Source organism: Eptatretus burgeri, chromosome 12 (assembly GCF_056783735.1).
Source record: "Eptatretus burgeri isolate ZD-2024b chromosome 12, Ebu_testis_v1, whole genome shotgun sequence".
Lineage (NCBI taxonomy): Eukaryota > Metazoa > Chordata > Myxini > Myxiniformes > Myxinidae > Eptatretus > Eptatretus burgeri.
This window is the reverse complement of record NC_140972.1, coordinates 43,486,065-43,504,742: the sequence shown is the minus strand read 5'-3', so window position 1 is coordinate 43,504,742 and position 18,678 is coordinate 43,486,065. Positions and strand designations below refer to the sequence as shown.

The 18,678-nt window shown below is 45.9% G+C and overlaps 1 protein-coding gene across 8 annotated transcripts in view; it reads right to left on the bottom strand.

The window, feature by feature from the left end:
- The window catches only part of HERC1 (HECT and RLD domain containing E3 ubiquitin protein ligase family member 1), a 964,782-nt gene that overhangs the window by 888,214 nt on the left and 57,890 nt on the right, over nt 1-18,678 (bottom strand). For all 8 annotated transcript variants that reach the window (XM_085850311.1, XM_085850306.1, XM_085850308.1 and 5 more), the window contains exons 8-12: nt 11,815-11,911; nt 11,546-11,689; nt 11,333-11,460; nt 4,515-4,659; nt 4,153-4,324 (exon numbers count right to left, since the gene is read on the bottom strand). In XM_085850311.1, coding sequence (XP_085706437.1) covers nt 4,153-4,324; nt 4,515-4,659; nt 11,333-11,460; nt 11,546-11,689; nt 11,815-11,911 — 686 coding nt within the window. The remainder of the gene's footprint in view (nt 1-4,152; nt 4,325-4,514; nt 4,660-11,332; nt 11,461-11,545; nt 11,690-11,814; nt 11,912-18,678) is intronic.

Below are 18,678 nucleotides of genomic sequence, written 5' to 3'. Positions count from 1 at the left end.
AACGCAAAGCTCTATAAACTGCTTTTGCAATCCATGGCGATACAATCTACAGGGGTCATTTTTTTCGGCAATTACTTACGCAGTTTTCTTTTTACCATTTTGTGCGATCTGCTTTCATGACAACATATTAACATAAATATACTAATAGTTGCGATATATTAATGGTCGGCATTTGTTGAAAACGAAGAGGTACATACATAGCACACAAGGATATGGTACAAATGGGTACAAATGGGTACAAATGACTCTCCTTGGGGTGTGTACATGCCTGCATGCTTGGTTACATGGGTGTGGTGCACAGGTTTCGCGGGTGCGCAATCTAATCTCGAACTTGCACCCGGGCCTATGGTGTGCATGGGTGCAAATTAACGGCCGCCCGGTCGCCAATGGCGCCTAACTTTTGTGCTGGACAGGTACACAATACTGCCTTACCTGGCCGGCTGGCGAATCACCGGTGATTCCTGTTATTTTGTACAATTTGTACTAGCTTCTCTACTAGTTTTCTCAACAAAAACTACTGTTTTTGTCGGCAAAAATCCGTAGAAATCACCGGTAATTCTCTGGCGGCCATTTTGTCCGATTTCATCTCGTTTCAAATCACGCGTGATTGCGCGAGATTTGATGGTTTGGACGCATTTTCTCATGCCCAGGTTGGTTAAATGAGTAAATTTGGGTGAATGAGTGAGTTTCATGGGTGAGGTTAGGTGAATGAGTGAATTTGATGAGGCTTTTGGGGTAATGAGTGGGTTAGATGAGTGAGGTTAGATGAATGAGTGAGTTTGATGGGTGAGGTTGGGTGAATGAGTGAGTTTGATGGGTGAGGTTTGGTGGATGAGTGAGTTTATACGAGGTGTGTTCAAAAAGTATCCAACCTTAATTTTTCGTGCGTAAACAAATGAAGCTAGGGAGGCGTGGTTTGATGCACTGATGTAGTCGATCCTAATTCGTATGCGTGAATATTTTCCCGCCTGAAGAAGCTGTCAGTTGCGGACAGACCGCCGATGAGTGAAGAAGTGTAAATGAGTGCCGTCGGATTTCGTTTTTGACAAAATGGCGGAAAAACTTGAACAACGCTACTGCATCAAATTTTGTGTAAAGCTTGGCGATTCCCAAGTGGAAACGATCTGCAAGATTCAACAGGCCTTCAGGAATGAAGCAATGGGCACCACACAGATAAAAGAGTGGTACAACCGCTTCAAAGATGGTTGCACATCAGTGGAAAGTGAAGCACGTTCAGGTAGGCCCTCAACATCCAGAAATGAGATAGTCATTGACCAAGTGAGGACCCTGCTGATGCAGTATCGTCGAATCATGATCAGAGAACTTGCAGACGAGGCGGGCGTCAGCATTGGATCCGTTCATTCCATTGTGACTGAGGATTTGGGCTGAAGGAGAATCTCAGCGAAGTTCGTGCCAAAGCTGCGAACGATCGAGCAGAAGCAACTCCGTTTGGAGATCGCACAGGACATGCCGGAGACTGTGAACAGCGATCCCAACTTCTTCAACACAGTGATCACTGGCGATGAGACCTGGGTGTATGGGTACGACCCAGAAACAAAGTTCCAGTCATCACAATGGAGCATCCAACATCCCCGAGACCAAAAAAAACCAAGGAAGGTCCGCAGCAATGTCAAAGTCATGCTGACCCTCTTCTTTGACTCCAGTGGCATGGTTCATCATGAGTACGCACCACAACCATCACGAAAGAGTACTACCAAGAGGTACTGCGTCACCTTCGTGACGCTGTGTGACACAAACGGCCGGACCTGTGGGCAGCGGTCAATTGGCAGCTCCATCACGATAACGCACCCGCCCATTCTTCACATTTGATCCAGAGTTTCCTGGCCAAACACAACACACCTGTGCTTCATCAGGCTCCCTACTCTCCCGACATGGCTCCGTGTGACTTCTGGCTTTTCCTCAAGCTGAAAATGCCCCTGAAAGGGACCAGATTTCAGTTCAGAGAAGACATCATGCAGAATGCGACGGAACAGCTGCGTGCCATCCCAAAAGAGGCATTACAGCGCTGCTTCCGACAGTGGCAGAACCGTTGGGAGAAGTGTGTGGCAGCCCAAGGGGACTACTTTGAAGCAGATTAGTGTAAGTTTGTTGTATCTGGATACGAGTATTTTTTATGAACAAAGGTCGGATACTTTTTGAACACACCTCGTATGTGATGTTGGACAATGGAGGGGGGTACGACTTGTCCACCCATCACCCACAACCCCCCCCCCATCATCCATCAGTCACAACCACCCCCACAACCACTCCCCACACAAAAAGGTCCCCCCCCATCACCCACAACCTCCTCCTCCCTGCATCATCCCCCCACCCCCACCCCACTAATCAAACTCACTCATCCATCCATCCAACTCACTCATCCATCAAACTCGCTCATTCTGCAAACCTCTGCCATTAAACTCACTCATCCAACCAACCTCACTCATCAAACTCACTCATGTGAGTATATTAAAAGTGTTTGATATCAAATTTGTGACTTTTGTCTTTATTTTATCGGGCCGGTAGAAATTCTGCTGGGCCGGTAACTTTTTCTAGTCACCGGCCCTGCTGGCCGGTGGATAAAAATGTTAATTTGCACCACTGGTGTGTGGTGTTGTTGAGGAGGTTATGCAGGCATCTCACAAACTATGTGCTTCTGCACATGGGAAGCAGACATGCTGCCGCATCGAAGCCACACGGGACGTGCCAACTGTGCAGTGCGGATGTGGGGAAACGTGTGTATGTGTGCAAGTGAAAGGATGAGCATTTTGCTGATGCATGTTCATGGTTAGTATGGATGGTGAGGAGGTTAGAGGAACACGTATTGTGAGGGGAGGGGGGGATATGTATGTAGGCAGGCCTTTGCCAGGAAGATAGTATGGGTTGTAAATTTCAAATGCTTCCACCTGGTTTTACATGGAACATGGTGGATCAAAATAATACATTGCTGTTTGGGCATGTTTTATAACCCTGGTGATGCCCTGGTATGCATGCTGCCTTCGCCTGCCCTCACGCTGCCTTGGCCGGCCCTCACGCTGCCTTCGTCTGCCCTCACGCTGCCTCCGCCTGCCCTCACGCTGCCTCCGCCTCCCTCCCCTCAAGTTATCCTCCTTCCAAACCCCCTCCACCACCATACAAATATCCAGGGGTCGAGGGGAGGAAGGGATGTCAAAGAATGTGCAAAATGGGTAAATGAAAGCTTCTTTTTTTAGCAGTCGGAACTGCTGCTCAGATTAATTCTCCAATTTGTCTCAGGTTAAGAGATTCAAGAGCTTATGGTATGTGCAGAAATTAAATAAAGGCACAAACACTGGCACAGCTTTTTCGATGATTGAAGGAAAACACCCTTCCTTCCCTTCCCTCACGCTTACCTCGTCCCAAAGCCCCTCCACGCCCCACGGATGTCTCGTGGCGGGGGAGGGGGGTGTCCGGGCATTGTTAGCATGACCCATTTGAACGTGGTTTTAATGTACCCGATTTTGTTCAATCCTGTACTAATGCCGGCATAAGGGGACCTTCCCCTACCCCCACCCCTCACTGCTTTCCCTCAAGTCCCCCAATCAAATTTATGTCCTGACCACCCCCCTTCATCCCCCACTACTCCCCTCTCTCCCCCATCATCCTCGATCCCTCACCCCTCCTAGAGTGGATAGCAACGTGTGGTGAGGTCTCACTCTCTCCCCCCCCCTTTCCTCACTTCTTCCTTGCTTCCTCACCCCCACCCCCCACCACCATCTAAATAATTTTGACAATGTCATTACATGAGACTTGAATCGGGCCAAGTGGCTGAGTTCCGGACACTTTTGACATGTTTTGGTATGCAATCAAAATACCGTACATAGTCTAAATCTGCATTGAAGAAATAAAAGTGGCACAGTAAACTTTGAATTGCTTACACTGGACAGTATATACAAATGAAGGCTAAATATTCTCAACATTCTAAATATAATGCTCATAACTACTCAAAGAGGATGAATCACTTGGATAGGATTTCCCACAAACAAGGTGTTCTGAGAATGCCTATCCAGGACCATCACATGGAGGGTAATACTTTACAGTAAAACAATGTTCTCAAAAGAAGAAAAATGCTTGAGATTATGGAACAACCTTTTCAAAATAGTTGTGTGGGAAGGGAGAGAGGTAGCCAGGTACCTGTCAGTAGGCAGGGCAGTCCAACTGAGGCTATGAGACGTCCCAGCAGAAATCTGTTGGATGGCCACTCCATCAAGCCCCATCACTTTCTTGGGTTTAGTTACAGGGCTAGTTGCATGGCTTTGACCACACTGGCCCATCGAGTTATTTCCCCAAGCATACACTTCATTGTCTGTACAAGGAAATCAAAATTAAACATACAGTACTCGCATTCTAATAGTACATACTTTCTAGACATGCATGTACGGACAGACGAACAAACAAACGGACCCAAATGCAATACCATCTCCTCTGGCGAGGGTAATAAGAGAACCTTCCTAATAGCATTAAAGAATGCAGTGAGGCCTACTATAAAACCTTACCATGTGTGAGGGCAAGGCAATGGCTGTCTCCAGAAGAAATATCCACCATTCGGATGCAGGCCAACTCCTCAATTAATTTGGGTCTCAGGGCTGTAGCCTCAGATGAGCCACAACCCAAACAGGCTCCACAACCCCACGCATAGAGCTGTAGAAAATCCATGATTTAATCAAATCCACAACAACAAAACAAGAAAATATATCTTTTTTTTTATTGCAATTCACTGACGAAACATCCACCTTCAAAATCCACGATACACACTTCAAAAATATCATGCAATCTTCCATCAAATACTATTTATTACTCATAAGAGATTTTCCACGGCTTTCAGGTGATAAAACCTGGGATGTGAAAGACATGGAAGAGCTGATACAGTACTTTTAAAATGACGTATTGTGCTCCAGAATGCTTGGCGTACATGCACAGAAACTCCAGAAAACATTGACGTTCATGGAATCAAATTATATGGTGTGTCGATAGGGTTGCCAGATTTCTGATTCGCCATAACTGATCAAGGGGAACAAAGGGGTGGGGGAAGCATCTGGTCAAGTGGCCTGGAGGTCCACCCCAGAAAATATTAACTTTAAGGAAGTCCATATCCTCCATTTCTGTGACTTCTGAGAGATGAAATAACCAGATTCCCATGAAATAGTTCTAATTTAGCCATATTAATTTTAGCATTGAAACTTTGCTGCAAAAATGATTCCCGGTTACTACATCCCCGATTCCTACAAAAAGCTACTACACAAGCAAATGAAGGAAGTTCCGATTTTGTTAGTTAAATATACTGAATTACTTCAGTTTGTTTGTAGCCTACTTTCTCGGCTATAACGCCACGGCCAACAGAGGAAATTGTCATCATTTAGGCCATGTGTCATCTAGTGGCCAAGGCTACTTGGCTGTGGGAAAAATGCGTGGAGGCAGTGTTAAAAAAAGTGTTATTTATTTCAATCATACTTTTTTGTTGACATCAAAGTGGGGTTGCATTCAAACAGTCAAACATCATCAACAAACCAAACACTGAAGTAGTTAGCCACAAAAGAGCAGATGAGAATAGGTCATAAATGCACAAATACATGTGTGAATAGATGTTTTTACCCGATAATATTGTGACGGTTATCAGCGTGGGGTCGGAGGTCCCCCATGACCCCCGTGCAGGTCAAAGCACAGACACGTAAATATTAGTCATTTATTTATTTAGTATTTTGTTTGGAGGTAAGGTAAATGGTATTCATGTGATCAATATGCGTTGCGCATGTAGAGATAGGTCCCCCCCCTCCCCCCGTCCATTTTCTATTTCCACATTTCTCCATTTCTTTTTTATTTTTAATACATGGTCTCAGCTCATGGAAGAGCTTGGACACAACATAAAGGGAGCAGCAGGAGAAAGGGAAAACACCAACAGCAGGGGGGGAGGGAAAAGGAGGGAAGAAACAAATAAGGGATACAGATAATGAGGGTTCAGGGAGAATGCAATGGGTGGACAAAATGGCTACATAACCCAAATTTTATGAGGGGTGGGGATTGTTTAACGGGTGTAAAAAAGATCATGGCTTTGGAGGGGGGTGAACACCCGAGATGGTGGTGAACCTGAGATATGAAAAGACCTGAAATGGTGAACAGCTGTCTTGATGACCAGGAGGGAAGAATGAGATTGAAGAGTGTGTAGAAGGTGCTATTACAGGCAGGAAAATATAGGAATGAATGAGTGGAGGTTAGCAGTGTTTCTGGAATTAGGCAATTTCATGAGGAGGGGGTTTCTGGTAGATGGCGTGCATCCTGCAGACATACTTTGGGGGAGGGGGGGAGGGTCAGAGCACGGAGTGGGCAGAGGGTACAATACCAGAACTGATGCGGTAGAAGACAAAGTGAGCACCAACCTGTAGGTGATGGTGAAGTGATCGGCCTCACCAAGTGATCGAAGTGATCGGCTTGAAGACACATTGCTCTCTTGAAGTTATCCAGAGGTAAATTCCACAACAATATACAGGGTGTCCCAAAAAAATGTCCTCACATTTTGGCTCCTCATAACTCATTGAATTTTTCATTTATTTTCAGATCAAATTGACCATTATAGTGGCAGAAGTACGACTCAGTTTTGAAGAAAGAAAATTTATCATAAAGTGCTACTGGAAGCACGAAAACATCATGGAAGTGCAAAGACAATTTGGAAGACATTTTCACAAAGATCCACCAACGCGACGCACCATTGCTCACATCAGTGATAAGTTTGAAACAGATGGAACGGTGCATGACGTCCATAAGGAGTGTTCAGGAAGACCACGATCATCAACCACCCCCGCAAAGGAAAATAAATTGCTGGAAACCCTCCACCGATCCCCACGGAAATCTGTACGACAAATGGCTCGTGAAACAGGAATCCCAAAATCAAGCGCCCCTCGCATTTTGAAGCGAATTAATTGGAAAAGTTACATTCCAAAATTAATCCACGCTCTAAATGAAGACTATCCTGACCGGAGAGCTGAATTTTGTGAGTGGTACCTGGGCAAATGCGAAGAAGATGCAGCATTTCCATCCAAAATTGTTTGGAGCGATGAGGCCAGCTTCAAGTTAAATGGCTCAATTAACTGACACAATTGCACCTACTGAGCTCCTGAAAATCCGCATGTTACTATGGAACACCATTTAAATTTACCAGGGGTTACAGTGTGGTGTGGGATATCAGCATTAGGCATCCTATGGCCATTCTTTTGTGACCAAACTGTCACTGGGGATGTTTACTTAAACTTGCTGCAGGAATCCGTCGGTCCACGTGTCGAAGACATATTTGGTGATGAAGAGATTTACTTTCAGCAAAATGGAGCACCTCCCCACTACCACCGTGATGTAAGGGCCCATCTCGAAGCAACTTTTCCAAACAGATGGATTGGGCGAAGAGGTTGTGTTGAATTCCCTGCGTGTTCCCCAGACCTCACTCCAATGGACTTCTTTTTATGGGGATATCTCAAAGATAAGGTTTACGGCTCAAAACCTTCAACAGTTGATGAGCTGAAAGAGGAAATTGAAAGACAATGTCTTGCAGTTCCAAAGGAAATGATTTGTAACGCTGTTGAATCCATTGGTCCGCGTTATCGGCTGCGTTTGGAACGTGATGGTCGTCAGTTTGAACATTTGTAAACATGCATTTATCCATTTATACATTTAACCATTAATCTTGTTTCTAAGTCAATAAACAACACATTTGTTGAGTCCCCCGGACTCTGTATATAATTTATTGATGAATTTTGTGTGGACAGTGGCATGAAAACGGGAAAGCAGGGGGGGGGCGAAAAACACCTCAATGGATATGTTATGAGCTGTAGTTGTGCACCTTGACACTGGTTTTTTGACAGAAATGAAGATGCGAGGAAAAAACGGTATTTTTAATCGCGCTAATATATTATATTGCGAGACACCAACCATGATGACGCTGCTTGTTTAATACACGTTTAAACCTTTAGCCCCTATTTTCTGTGTTCCCATAACGGCCTTTAACAACAAGAACGATAGCTTCATGGTCCTAGGGGACTCATATGTTCAAAAGAACATACCCTTATATTTATCATTTAAAGAGTGAGTACATTTTTTTGGGACACCCTGTATATGCTACTAACAAAAACTCAATCTGTTTTAAGGGAAAAAGGCAGATCTGTTCAAAAAAATGAAGAACTCTTGAATTGCAGAGCAAATATCAGAAGTCATAATTCTGCACTCTGCTGGAGTCAGATAATAATTCTGGACAGTTAGAAAATAAGAAACTCATGCGATCTCAGTTGGCGCTGGTGGCAATGATCAGAAAAGTTACATTGTAACACTAGATATTGAAGCATCAGCGCAATAATTGAAAATTTGTATGATTTTAGAAGACGCACCAACTTAAAACTGCAAGCCAAAACAATTATATTACCTCTCTCATTTTTGGGGGGTTAACAGTGTAGTCTACCCGTTTTATTTCTTCAGGTTGTATTTTGCATTCGTCCAGGCTGTTGCCACAAGCTCTTTCGCTGCTGCAGTCTTCAAGAACCCAGCAAACTCAGCACAGGTCATCTTGTAGGTAAAGTGAACAAAGAGTTCAGCCTTTACAAGGTCAACCTGAAATCTGTTCCTCTCGTCCATCCAGAGGTTCTTCATGATGCTGAGCATGTACTCTCCACATAGCAATTGCTGGGGGGTACAGCAAACATGCTGCACAATCCGTAACAGATTGTGAGTCTCAACATGCTTGGAAAAAATGGACCCACGTCTCGGAGACATTGACGAGTCGTGGGAACTATTGTTGCTAGTGGGGTGATGAAGCTGCACTTTCCAGGCTCGTCAGTGCGGGTAGCATCTCAATGAAAAATGAGTTTCCATCGACCTCCAGTCCAAAATGATCTGTCAAATTTGACAGCTCGTCCAGCTTCAGAGGTTCATCCAGGATAAGTGGAGCGCAAAGACTGAAGAACGATCCCTCCGAAAAGTCAAACCATTTCTCCAGGTACTCCACCATGCGCGCATACCCCTGCTCGGTATCCGCCTTGATTGCAGCCTGCTTGAATGGGTCCAGCTTCCTCAGGGCTTGTGAGACTTTGTATCCATAAAAGTCATTGGCTAGCCTGTTCTGTAGCTTTTTGCGCAACTTGTTATTTACTGAGAATAGCTCTGACCACTGGATGGTGTTGCCCTCCACAACTTTGATCATCGCGTTAAATTGGCTCATATGGACAAAAAAAAAAGATGCATATCTCTGGGAGCATGAGGCACTAATCACTGGCCATGGCATCCACCTGGTCAGCAACAAACTCCCACATCGCCATGGACACTTGTTCTTGGCCCTTGCTCAAGAAATCGTTATTGATCACTGGCCAATTTTTCAGCAGTCTATCGACCGCATTGGAGAGGGGCAAAAAGCACATCGGGACGCGTCTCAGTGTTTCTGAGTGATCCACCTCCATAAACTCAAAAAACTCTGAGCTCCTGACATTCTTCGCAATGGAGGAGAATGAGCTGTATACTTCAAGGACCAGATTTCTGACATCGTAGGTTTGTATTTTCAGGACGTGTTTGGTGATGTTGTGGATTATGTGTGCACTGCAATATCCAAGCACCATGTTCGGTGAAGCAAACATCCTTTTCAGGAACATGAAAACTGACTTGCACTTGCCAAAATTAATAGAGGCGTTAATCTGTGGCATATGCTACTATCCCAATTGTGCACGGCCCAAACTTTTCAATGCAGCTTTTGAGATTATTTGCAATGGCCTTAGATTTCTTGTTAGCGTTCTCATAAAAGTCAACCATTCTGCTGCAAGTGCCCTTCTCCCTGCTGAAATAGCATCAGCGACCAGGTATGATTTGACGTTTTTTTTGAATTCCAGGTCTTTTAGCCATTCATCCTTAAAAGTACACAAGTGGCGCATTTTTTTCTCGAGTTCTATAGCCATGTTATCTCAAATTTACCAACGTTTTACACATGACACTGACACGTACGACATAACAACAATTGATTGACAGGTGTCACTTTGCTTGTGTGACAACAAATCGCATAAGTTCCCATTGGCCCAAAATAACAAGTGTACAATTTGTGTGCGTTGGAGCTAATGGAGGATATCCGTGAACCAAAATGGTGCGGTGTCTGTCATTACACGTCACTGCCAAGTGCCCGCACCTATGAAGGAGACACCAAAACTACCAAATATTTATTGCCGTTTACAACGCGTTTCCTTGTTGACTGAAATGCATGCCCAGGGACAAAGAAAAAAAAAACATCCGTTTCTTCAAGCTTCGAGAAAAATCACCAATTGGTTTAGTATGCACTGATTGAAAGCTCTCTTGTACTGTGATGCGGTGACGATGTGCATGCGTGTGCACGTGATGGCATGATGGTATATTTTGCAATGCTAGGACAATGTACATGTGCACTTGATGACATCACAATACACACGCTGAATTGAACGACTTGCATGTTGAATCAAAGCATCCCAGCCAACACAATGATGTTGTTACAACTCCATAAAAACATGCCAAACACTGAAATTCTGATCGCGTCAAATATACAATTCATTTTACGTTGGACTTTTATTAAGTAATTGTAACCATGCACATGCTTTACTAGAAAATGTTAACAATTACAAATTGTGTTAATTACCTATGACTGGATATTTGACATCTGGTCAGTACTTCCGACCAGACATGCACAAACCCCGCCCAAAAAAACTGGACAGCCCGGTCGAAAACTGGGCATTTGGCAATGCTGCGTCTCAGAAATAAGTATTGCAAGTTAAAATGGCTCACATAGCCTCTGAAGTAAGCTGAAAATACTTGGAAAAGTACCCAAGAGCAAGGGCCGTGCTTCCACACAACCAAAAGACTCCAATAAGTTTCTCAGCTCGCCGAACGGGCATCTGCTCTTCCTGAAAACTCTGGACCATTTGGACTAGTGCAAAACGTGAGTGTGTTTCATATATTCACTGCAGCCACTCATTGTATTGACAGGAAAGGATAGGAAATCAACACCTCTCAGTCTCATCCACAGATATGCCTCATATTTCCTCGATTTACGTGATTCCGATTTTCATTCAGGAACAGAACAATTAGGGTTAACCATTTTGAAATTGCCACTCTTTCGTCTAAAGTGCTGAAAATTACGTTTAAAAGATTATTTGAATTACAGATTTAGTGCTTTACTGCTAGTATTGACAGGTTAAAAGTGCCCAGCGAGCCGAACCGATTCAGTGTAAACACACACACAGCGCATGCCCAAAAGGCCTCATTTAGCATCTATACGTCATTTTGAAAGTCATGTATTGTAGGCGAGAGGACCGAGAGAGTGAAGGCAAACCTGGCCAGTGGAGGTGAGTGCGAGGGAAGACTGACTTCCTGCACATATTTTTCGAATAAACATTCCTTGAAGAGCCTCAACCAACTTGGGCTTGTACACTCGGTTTGTGTCTCCATGACCAAGCTTACCTGCAAAGAGATCAATTTAATAAAAACAAGAACTGTAGTCATCTCTCCAAAGCCAAAATAAAATTCGCAAAGGAGAACAGCCTACCATTATCTCCACCGCCAAAAGACCAAACGGTGCGGCCATCTTGGGAAACCGCAATGGTATGCGAACTACCACAGGCCACATGACCCACATTGCTGATGTCCTTAACCAGCGTTGGAATATTTCGACTGTTGCTATCTCCATGGCCTACATTTGGAGAACATTCGGCATTCTATTACATCACAAATATTAACCTCTTAGGAAAAACAACACCATTATCACCACCTCACATCACAAAACATGTTCAATGACCATAATCGCAATTCACTTACCTAACCTTCCAAAGTCTCCTTCACCCCAGGTATAGAGCTCTCCGTCCTCAGTGACAGCAGCACTGTGCCGATAACCCGCAGACAAGCACAAGACAACCTAACAAAATCCAAAATCCTGGTAAGTTCCACAGCAATCTGCAAGATTCTTGTGAGTCGTGGCATAACATGAGAATAACATTAATGGGTTTTTTGTCGTTTTACCTCCGCCACCAAAAGTAAAGGAGGTTATGTTTTCACCCCTTTCTGTCTGTTTGTTTGTTTGAGTGCAGGATATCTCAAAAAGTTGTGCATGGATCCAGATGAAATTTTGTGGACAGGTTGGATATGTGACAAGGATGAAGAGATTACATTTTGGTGAAGATCCGGATCCAGATCCAACTTCGAGAATTTTTTAAGTGATTCTTCACCATTGAGAGATGGGGCTAAACTAATAAATAGCACAATATCTCAACAAGTTGTGGACAGATTCGGATGAAACTTGGTGGACACATTGGATGTGTGGCAAGGACGAATTGATTCAATTTTGGTGAAGATCTGAATCTGGATCTGGATACGAGAATTATTTAATTTCTAAAGTGATTCTTCACCATTGAGGGGTAGGGCCAAAAACGATATAGTGTTGTGGGGCCGGGTCTCCGTGGCCAGCACGACCGCTAGATGGAGCAGTAGAGTCGGCTCCACCGAACACAAGGAATTTAGGTCGTACCTTTCAGATAAATCCGAAAGTACGGGTCCCTTACAGGAGTGCTTCGCAAACTATCTGATGTGGCGGACCAGCAGGTTTTTTTTTTTTCCAATGTGCCAGGGACCGGTACCATATTTGTGCCATATTATTATTTGTTTATGATCCGAGAAAATATTGTTTGAACATCCATAGTAATATTAATTTATACCGGCAAAATATAAAAATATAATAAAACTTGACACATTTTTTTAATATACAGTATTACAATATTTCAAAAAAATATAAAAAAAAAATCAAACTAGCAAAGTCTTCATACATAGTTATTATAAACATATGTATACCGGTATATAAGTAATAAAATGAAAAAGTATAATGAATAAGGTAGGTTGAAAAAATTATATATTTTAGTTATCTTACTTAAACTGCTGTGAATAAAGACATTAAAAGAAAGCTTGTAAGGAAATAGGTAACATTACATTGAAGATAACTTTGAAAATGTCGTAATGCAAAAATATGAAATTGATGATATAGGCGTGTTAAATCCTTAACTTTTACTAATGTGAAAGGTGAGCCTGCTTCTTCTTTGTCAGCTTATCCAATCGTGGTTCAATTGAGGACAGTGCCACGTGCAATGGAGAATGAATATCCACACTATTCCTGTACTTTGTCTTCATGATGCTCATGGTTGAGAAGCCAGTCTCGCAGAGGTAGGTTGAAGGAAATGGGAGAAGAGTTTTCAGAGCAATTTCAGAAGCTCAGGATATTCTGCTTTCACTATTATCCAAAAAGAAGCAAGTGCTGTTGTAGTTTTGAAACTCCTATTCAATCCTTCGTCAGCAGACAGCTCCAACAATTTATCATCCATAGTGACACCCAAGTCATCTCTCAATGGCATAAACGGACTTCAGATCCATTCATTCCCTTTCCGTGGATCTTCTTCGTCTGGAAAGTAATGCTGAAAACGTTCTGCCAAATTCGTCAAGTGTTCTCTGATGACATTTCGTAGAGATGTAACATTAAGGTCTTCTCCTGCATCAGCGATGACTGCAGCTAATTGGTGAAACATGTCATAACAATCTCTTGACACTCGACTCTTCCATGCTTCTAGCTTTCGTTTTTGTCCATCGATCTTGGAAACTCGCCGCAGACCGGCAGTCGATGACTCGCTTACCGGCACTGGTCCGCGTACCACCATTTGAGTAGCACTGCCTTACAGGACCATGAATCGCCAATAATTCGGCCGCGTGGAGTATGGTTAATTGCCAACTTCAATATACCTAAGTGTCCACGCGGCAAAGCTACCGGGGAATTCACACCCTCGGCAGGCCTCGAGCGGAACGAGCCCTTACCGAGCTGGATCCGAGTCGTACCCCGAGCGGAGGGTACCAGATTCCTGCCGGGCTGATTGCTCGATTACGGCAACAATTAAGCTTCCTAATTCCCGTTCGCAGCGCAGCCAACCAATGGCAGAAAGGACAAGGACGAGCTGGGACATTCAACAAAAAGGGGAATTTATTTTACAATAATCAGGGAGGGAAGCACACAAAGAGCAGAGTTATCACGACTATAAGAAATCCAATGTACAATGAGCAAAGAAAGCACTTACACAGTTGTTACTTATAGGCGGGGCCCAAGGACACACACACGCACACACAAATGCCCAGAAAGAGATGGACCTGTCCACCTCGTGTGGTTCTCGACGATCTTGGGGTAACGGGACTCGAACCTGTAACACGAGGCCATTCCAAGCACCAGGTACGGAGGGTAGCATCGGGCGTTGGCACACTCCTCCGGCTCGCAGACAGGCGACACGAGGTGATCTCGCAAGTTGAGATGGTTGACCGCCCACAGCAATGCGCCAGACAAGACTCCTCGGATCCACGCAATGCAGTCAGCCGCAGACCCGGACAGAGACTCGCACTCGAGCAGATTGGACGCGCTTCAATCGCCTTTGTCGCTTTTATTTTGGGGTCCGTCCGCTTCCGTGGCCTGCTCCCATTGGGTGGACGGCGTGTCGCGGCTCCGCCTTCTTGCCAAGGACCGCCCCAACTCTGGTCTGCTCGTCACTCATTGGGCGGAAAACGACGCATACCCTTATTTGGCGCGCAGGCAAAGCGAAACGCTTTGTGACCATATATGATGCGAAATCCACACCGAAACGCACACCGCCTGGGGCATGGAATTCCAGACATGCCCGCATACCGGCGAGCACGCAAAGAGTGCTGACAATGCTGCGAGCAGAGGGTTGCCATTGTCGTTGATGTAAAATGTAAAAAATTCTATCTATAAAATAACCCACAGCGCATGTACAAAATTCCCGTTAGACACAGGGGCTGGATTCTAACTGGAAACACACACTTACCGATATAACTGAGCTCTAAGGATTCTGGCTGTTGTGTGCAGTCAGCTTCCAAATTCGTAACACTAGTACTGTATAGCATAACATTTCAAAAATGTGATGGGCCCTTCACAACAGGCTTCCTTTAGGTGGGAATGGGGTATGATTTACGAGTTTGACATTCCTGAGCATTCCTGACATTCATGGGTGATACCAAGATCCCAGGTTGAAATCCCATAAATTGCTTTGAAACATCCATCCACCTTCCAAAGTTTGGTTGAAATCCATTCAATGGTTCATAGGTTATTGTGTTAATATGACTATTAATTAAAGGGCACAACCTTCGACCTTTGAAACCCAAAATGTCAGGTCAGGTTCGATTTGTGACCTGCTACAGGTACCATGTAAACCTGTACTAACCTGTTCCATGGTCGGGTTGTCGGCGACTAAACCGTCCCCCCCACCAGGTTTTCTGGTGAGGAGGGTGTTTGGATATGGACACCCAGCAGGATTAAAAACAAAACCTGTCAAAGGGCGGAGGAGCTCTTTGTGAGCCAACGGCCACCCAAATCTAGTGCCCAACTGTGTCTGCGGACGTCCTCCTGCAGTTGGGTTACTTTCATTAGGAGGTTGGTGGCAGGATTTGCACTCCGGCCACCGTAAAACCATTCATTCCGCAAAACGCAAAAAGGCAAAAAAAAATCTGAAAACCCACTCCGTGGGAGTACCTCCTGTGCAGCTTCCCTTCGCAGGGCAGCTCACCGGATGACGAGATTGGGGCAAAGCCTTCGGGACCCCCGATCTTTGATGATAGGAGGGAAACCACGGGGTAACATCCCTGGGTCAGATTGCGGGAGAGTGTGTCGGAGTGGTGCTGAGGTGTCGTCCACCAGACGGCGGTCTCCTTGGGTTAACCTGAGGCGGTCCCTTCGGATGGGTGCCTGGAATGTCCTATCCCTAAGAGAGGATGATCACCTGTCTCTGTTATCATCTGAGCTCAAGCGTTTGGACATCGGGATTGCAGTTCTCTCTGAGCTTCGGAGACCGGATTGCGGCGAGATAATGGTGGGTGGTTACACCGACTATTGGTCTGGTCGCTCTGATGGTTACCATACCCAAGGAGTTGCTGTAGCTGTGTCCAATAAGCTGACCCCAATGATAATTGAGGTAACACCGGTCAACGAGCGTATTATGAGATTAAGGATTAGTCACTCCTTAGGTGTCATTTCCGTGGTCTCTGTTTATGCTCCGACTGAGGCGAGTGATCTCACGGTGAAGGATGCATTCTACGCCACGCTCGAGTCTGTGGTTGATCAGTGCCCCAGACGAGATACACTTCTAGTCTTGGGGGATTTCAATGCATCGACTGGAACTGATAGGGATGGTTATGAGGTGTGTGTTGGTCCCCATGGGTCAGGAACTATGAACCAGAATAGCACTAAGGTCCTTGACTTTGCAAGAAGTCATGGACTTAGGGTGGCTGGTTCATGGTTTCAGCGCCCACAAGCTCATCGCTGGACTTGGAATTCCAACGCTGGCGGTGTGCCAAAGGAGATTGACCATGTCCTCATTGACGGTCGTTGGAGGATGATCCAGAACTGCAGGGTCTACCGGAGTGCTCAGTTCCTCAATACTGACCACAGGCTTGTTGTAGCAACTCTAAAGCTGCACCTTAAATCCTGGAGAATGGTACCATCCCAGCCTAGGCTGGATGTTGCCAAGCTCAGGGATGAGAGAGTAGCTGAGGAGTTTGCGGACAGGCTGAGTGGACACTTGGGGGGTCTGGGTGCTTTGGGGGGTCCTGAAGAGTTGTGGAGTGCCTTCAAGACCACCGTCCTTGATGTTGCCGGTGGATGTCTTGGAGCTCACCGCAGGGCAAAGAAGAATTTTGTCTATCAAGGGACACTGGATACCATTGACCAGAGTCGCAGGGCCAGGCTGAATGGCAGAGCTGAGCTGTTCAGGGAGCTGAGGCGTAAAACTGTACGTGCACTGAGGGTGGACAAGGAGGCCTATGTGCGAGGAATCTGTGAGGCGGTAGAGCATCACCTGTGGACAGGTGATTCTCGTCCCGCTTACAGGGGAATTCGCGCATTGCGTTCATCCAAGCCCATCCCTCGGAGCACTGCAGTTCGAGCAGAGAGTGGTAGGCTCTTGACAGATGAGTCTGAAGTGAAGGCCCGCTGGGCCGGTTACTTTGAGCGGTTGTACCAGGCTGATCCCCCAGCTGTCGAGTTGGACGTCAGGGGTGTTACAATCCCTGTTGCTGACCCTCGAATCAACTGTGGTCCACCTTCGCTTGTGGAAACACGGGCTGCGGTGAACCAGTTGAAACGGGGCAAAGCTCCAGGGATCTGTGGCATCCATGCTGAACTTCTCAAGGCTGGTGGAAATGCTGCACTCGTGTCGTTGCATGCAGTTTTGTGCTCTGCCTGGAACACAGGCATCATCCCAACTGACTGGAAGAGGGGCCTTGTTGTCCCTCTCTGGAAAGGGAAGGGTGATCGCCAAGACTGCAACAACTACCGAGGGGTGACGCTGCTCTCAGTGCCGGGCAAGGTCTTTGCTCGGATAATTCTTGATAGGGTTCGCCACCATCTGCTTGAGCACCAGCGTCCAGAGCAGTCAGGCTTTACACCAAAGAGGTCAACGATTGACCGTATCCTTGCCCTTCGTGTCCTCACCGAACGCAGACGAGAGTTTCGGCAGGGGCTGCTTGCAGCCTATGTTGATCTCTGTAAAGCGTTCGATTCAGTGAATCGGGATGTCCTCTGGAGGATTCTTGGTCTTCGTGGGGTACCACCAAAACTGATCGATCTGATGTCTGAACTCTACTCTGGTACTGAGAGTGCTGTGAAGTGTGGTGGTACCATCTCTGACTTATTTCCAGTTGTTACTGGAGTTCGTCAGGGGTGTGTACTGGCCCCCACACTTTTCAGCACTTATATGGACTGGATTTTAGGGAGGATGTCGGAGAGATCGAGCTGCGGTGCATCGTTTGGGAATGTCAAGATCTTGGACCTTGACTTTGCAGATGATGCAGTCATCTTTGTGGAGACTTTAGACATCCTTTTGGGGGCCCTCGAGGTGCTGAATGAGGAGTCGGAGCCACTAGGATTACGGGTTTCTTGGGTCAAAACTAAGATCCAGGCTTTCGGTGACATCTTGGATGCTGCTGTCTTGTCTGTGTCTGTTTGTGGTGAGGATGTTGAGGTCGTGGAGAGATTCACTTACCTTGGCAGTGATATTCATGTCTCTGCTGGCTGCGAGTCAGAGGTCAATAGACGTCTGGGTCGGGCCTGGGGAGTCATGGATTCACTGGATCATGGGGTGTGGCGCTGCCGGTACCTGTGCGCGAGGACGAAAGTCCGAGTCTTCAGGTCCTTGGTACTTCCAGTCTTGCTCTATAGATGCGAGACTTGGACTCTGACCAAGGATCTGAGACGGAGACTTAATTCCTTTGGTACCAGGTCTCTTCGGAGAATCCTTGGCTATCGCTGATCGGATTTTGTGTCCAACGAGCGGTTGCTGAGAGAAACTCGGATGAGATTTGTTACCTGCATAGTCCGTGAGCGTCAGTTGCGGCTGTATCGACATGTGGCTCGTTTTCCTGACGCTGATCCTGCTCACCAGATTCTCTCAGCGAGGGAGTCTCATGAGTGGAGGAGGCCAGTGGGCCGACCACATGCCTTGTGGTTGCAGCAGGTTGACCATCATCTCAAGGAGATGGGGATGGGCCTGGCATCTGCCTGGGGGATGGCCAGACGGAGGCCCCTGGAGTACCGGCGGAAAGTGGACGCAGCGACGCGCTGTTCTGGCACATGCTCCCATACCTGACCTA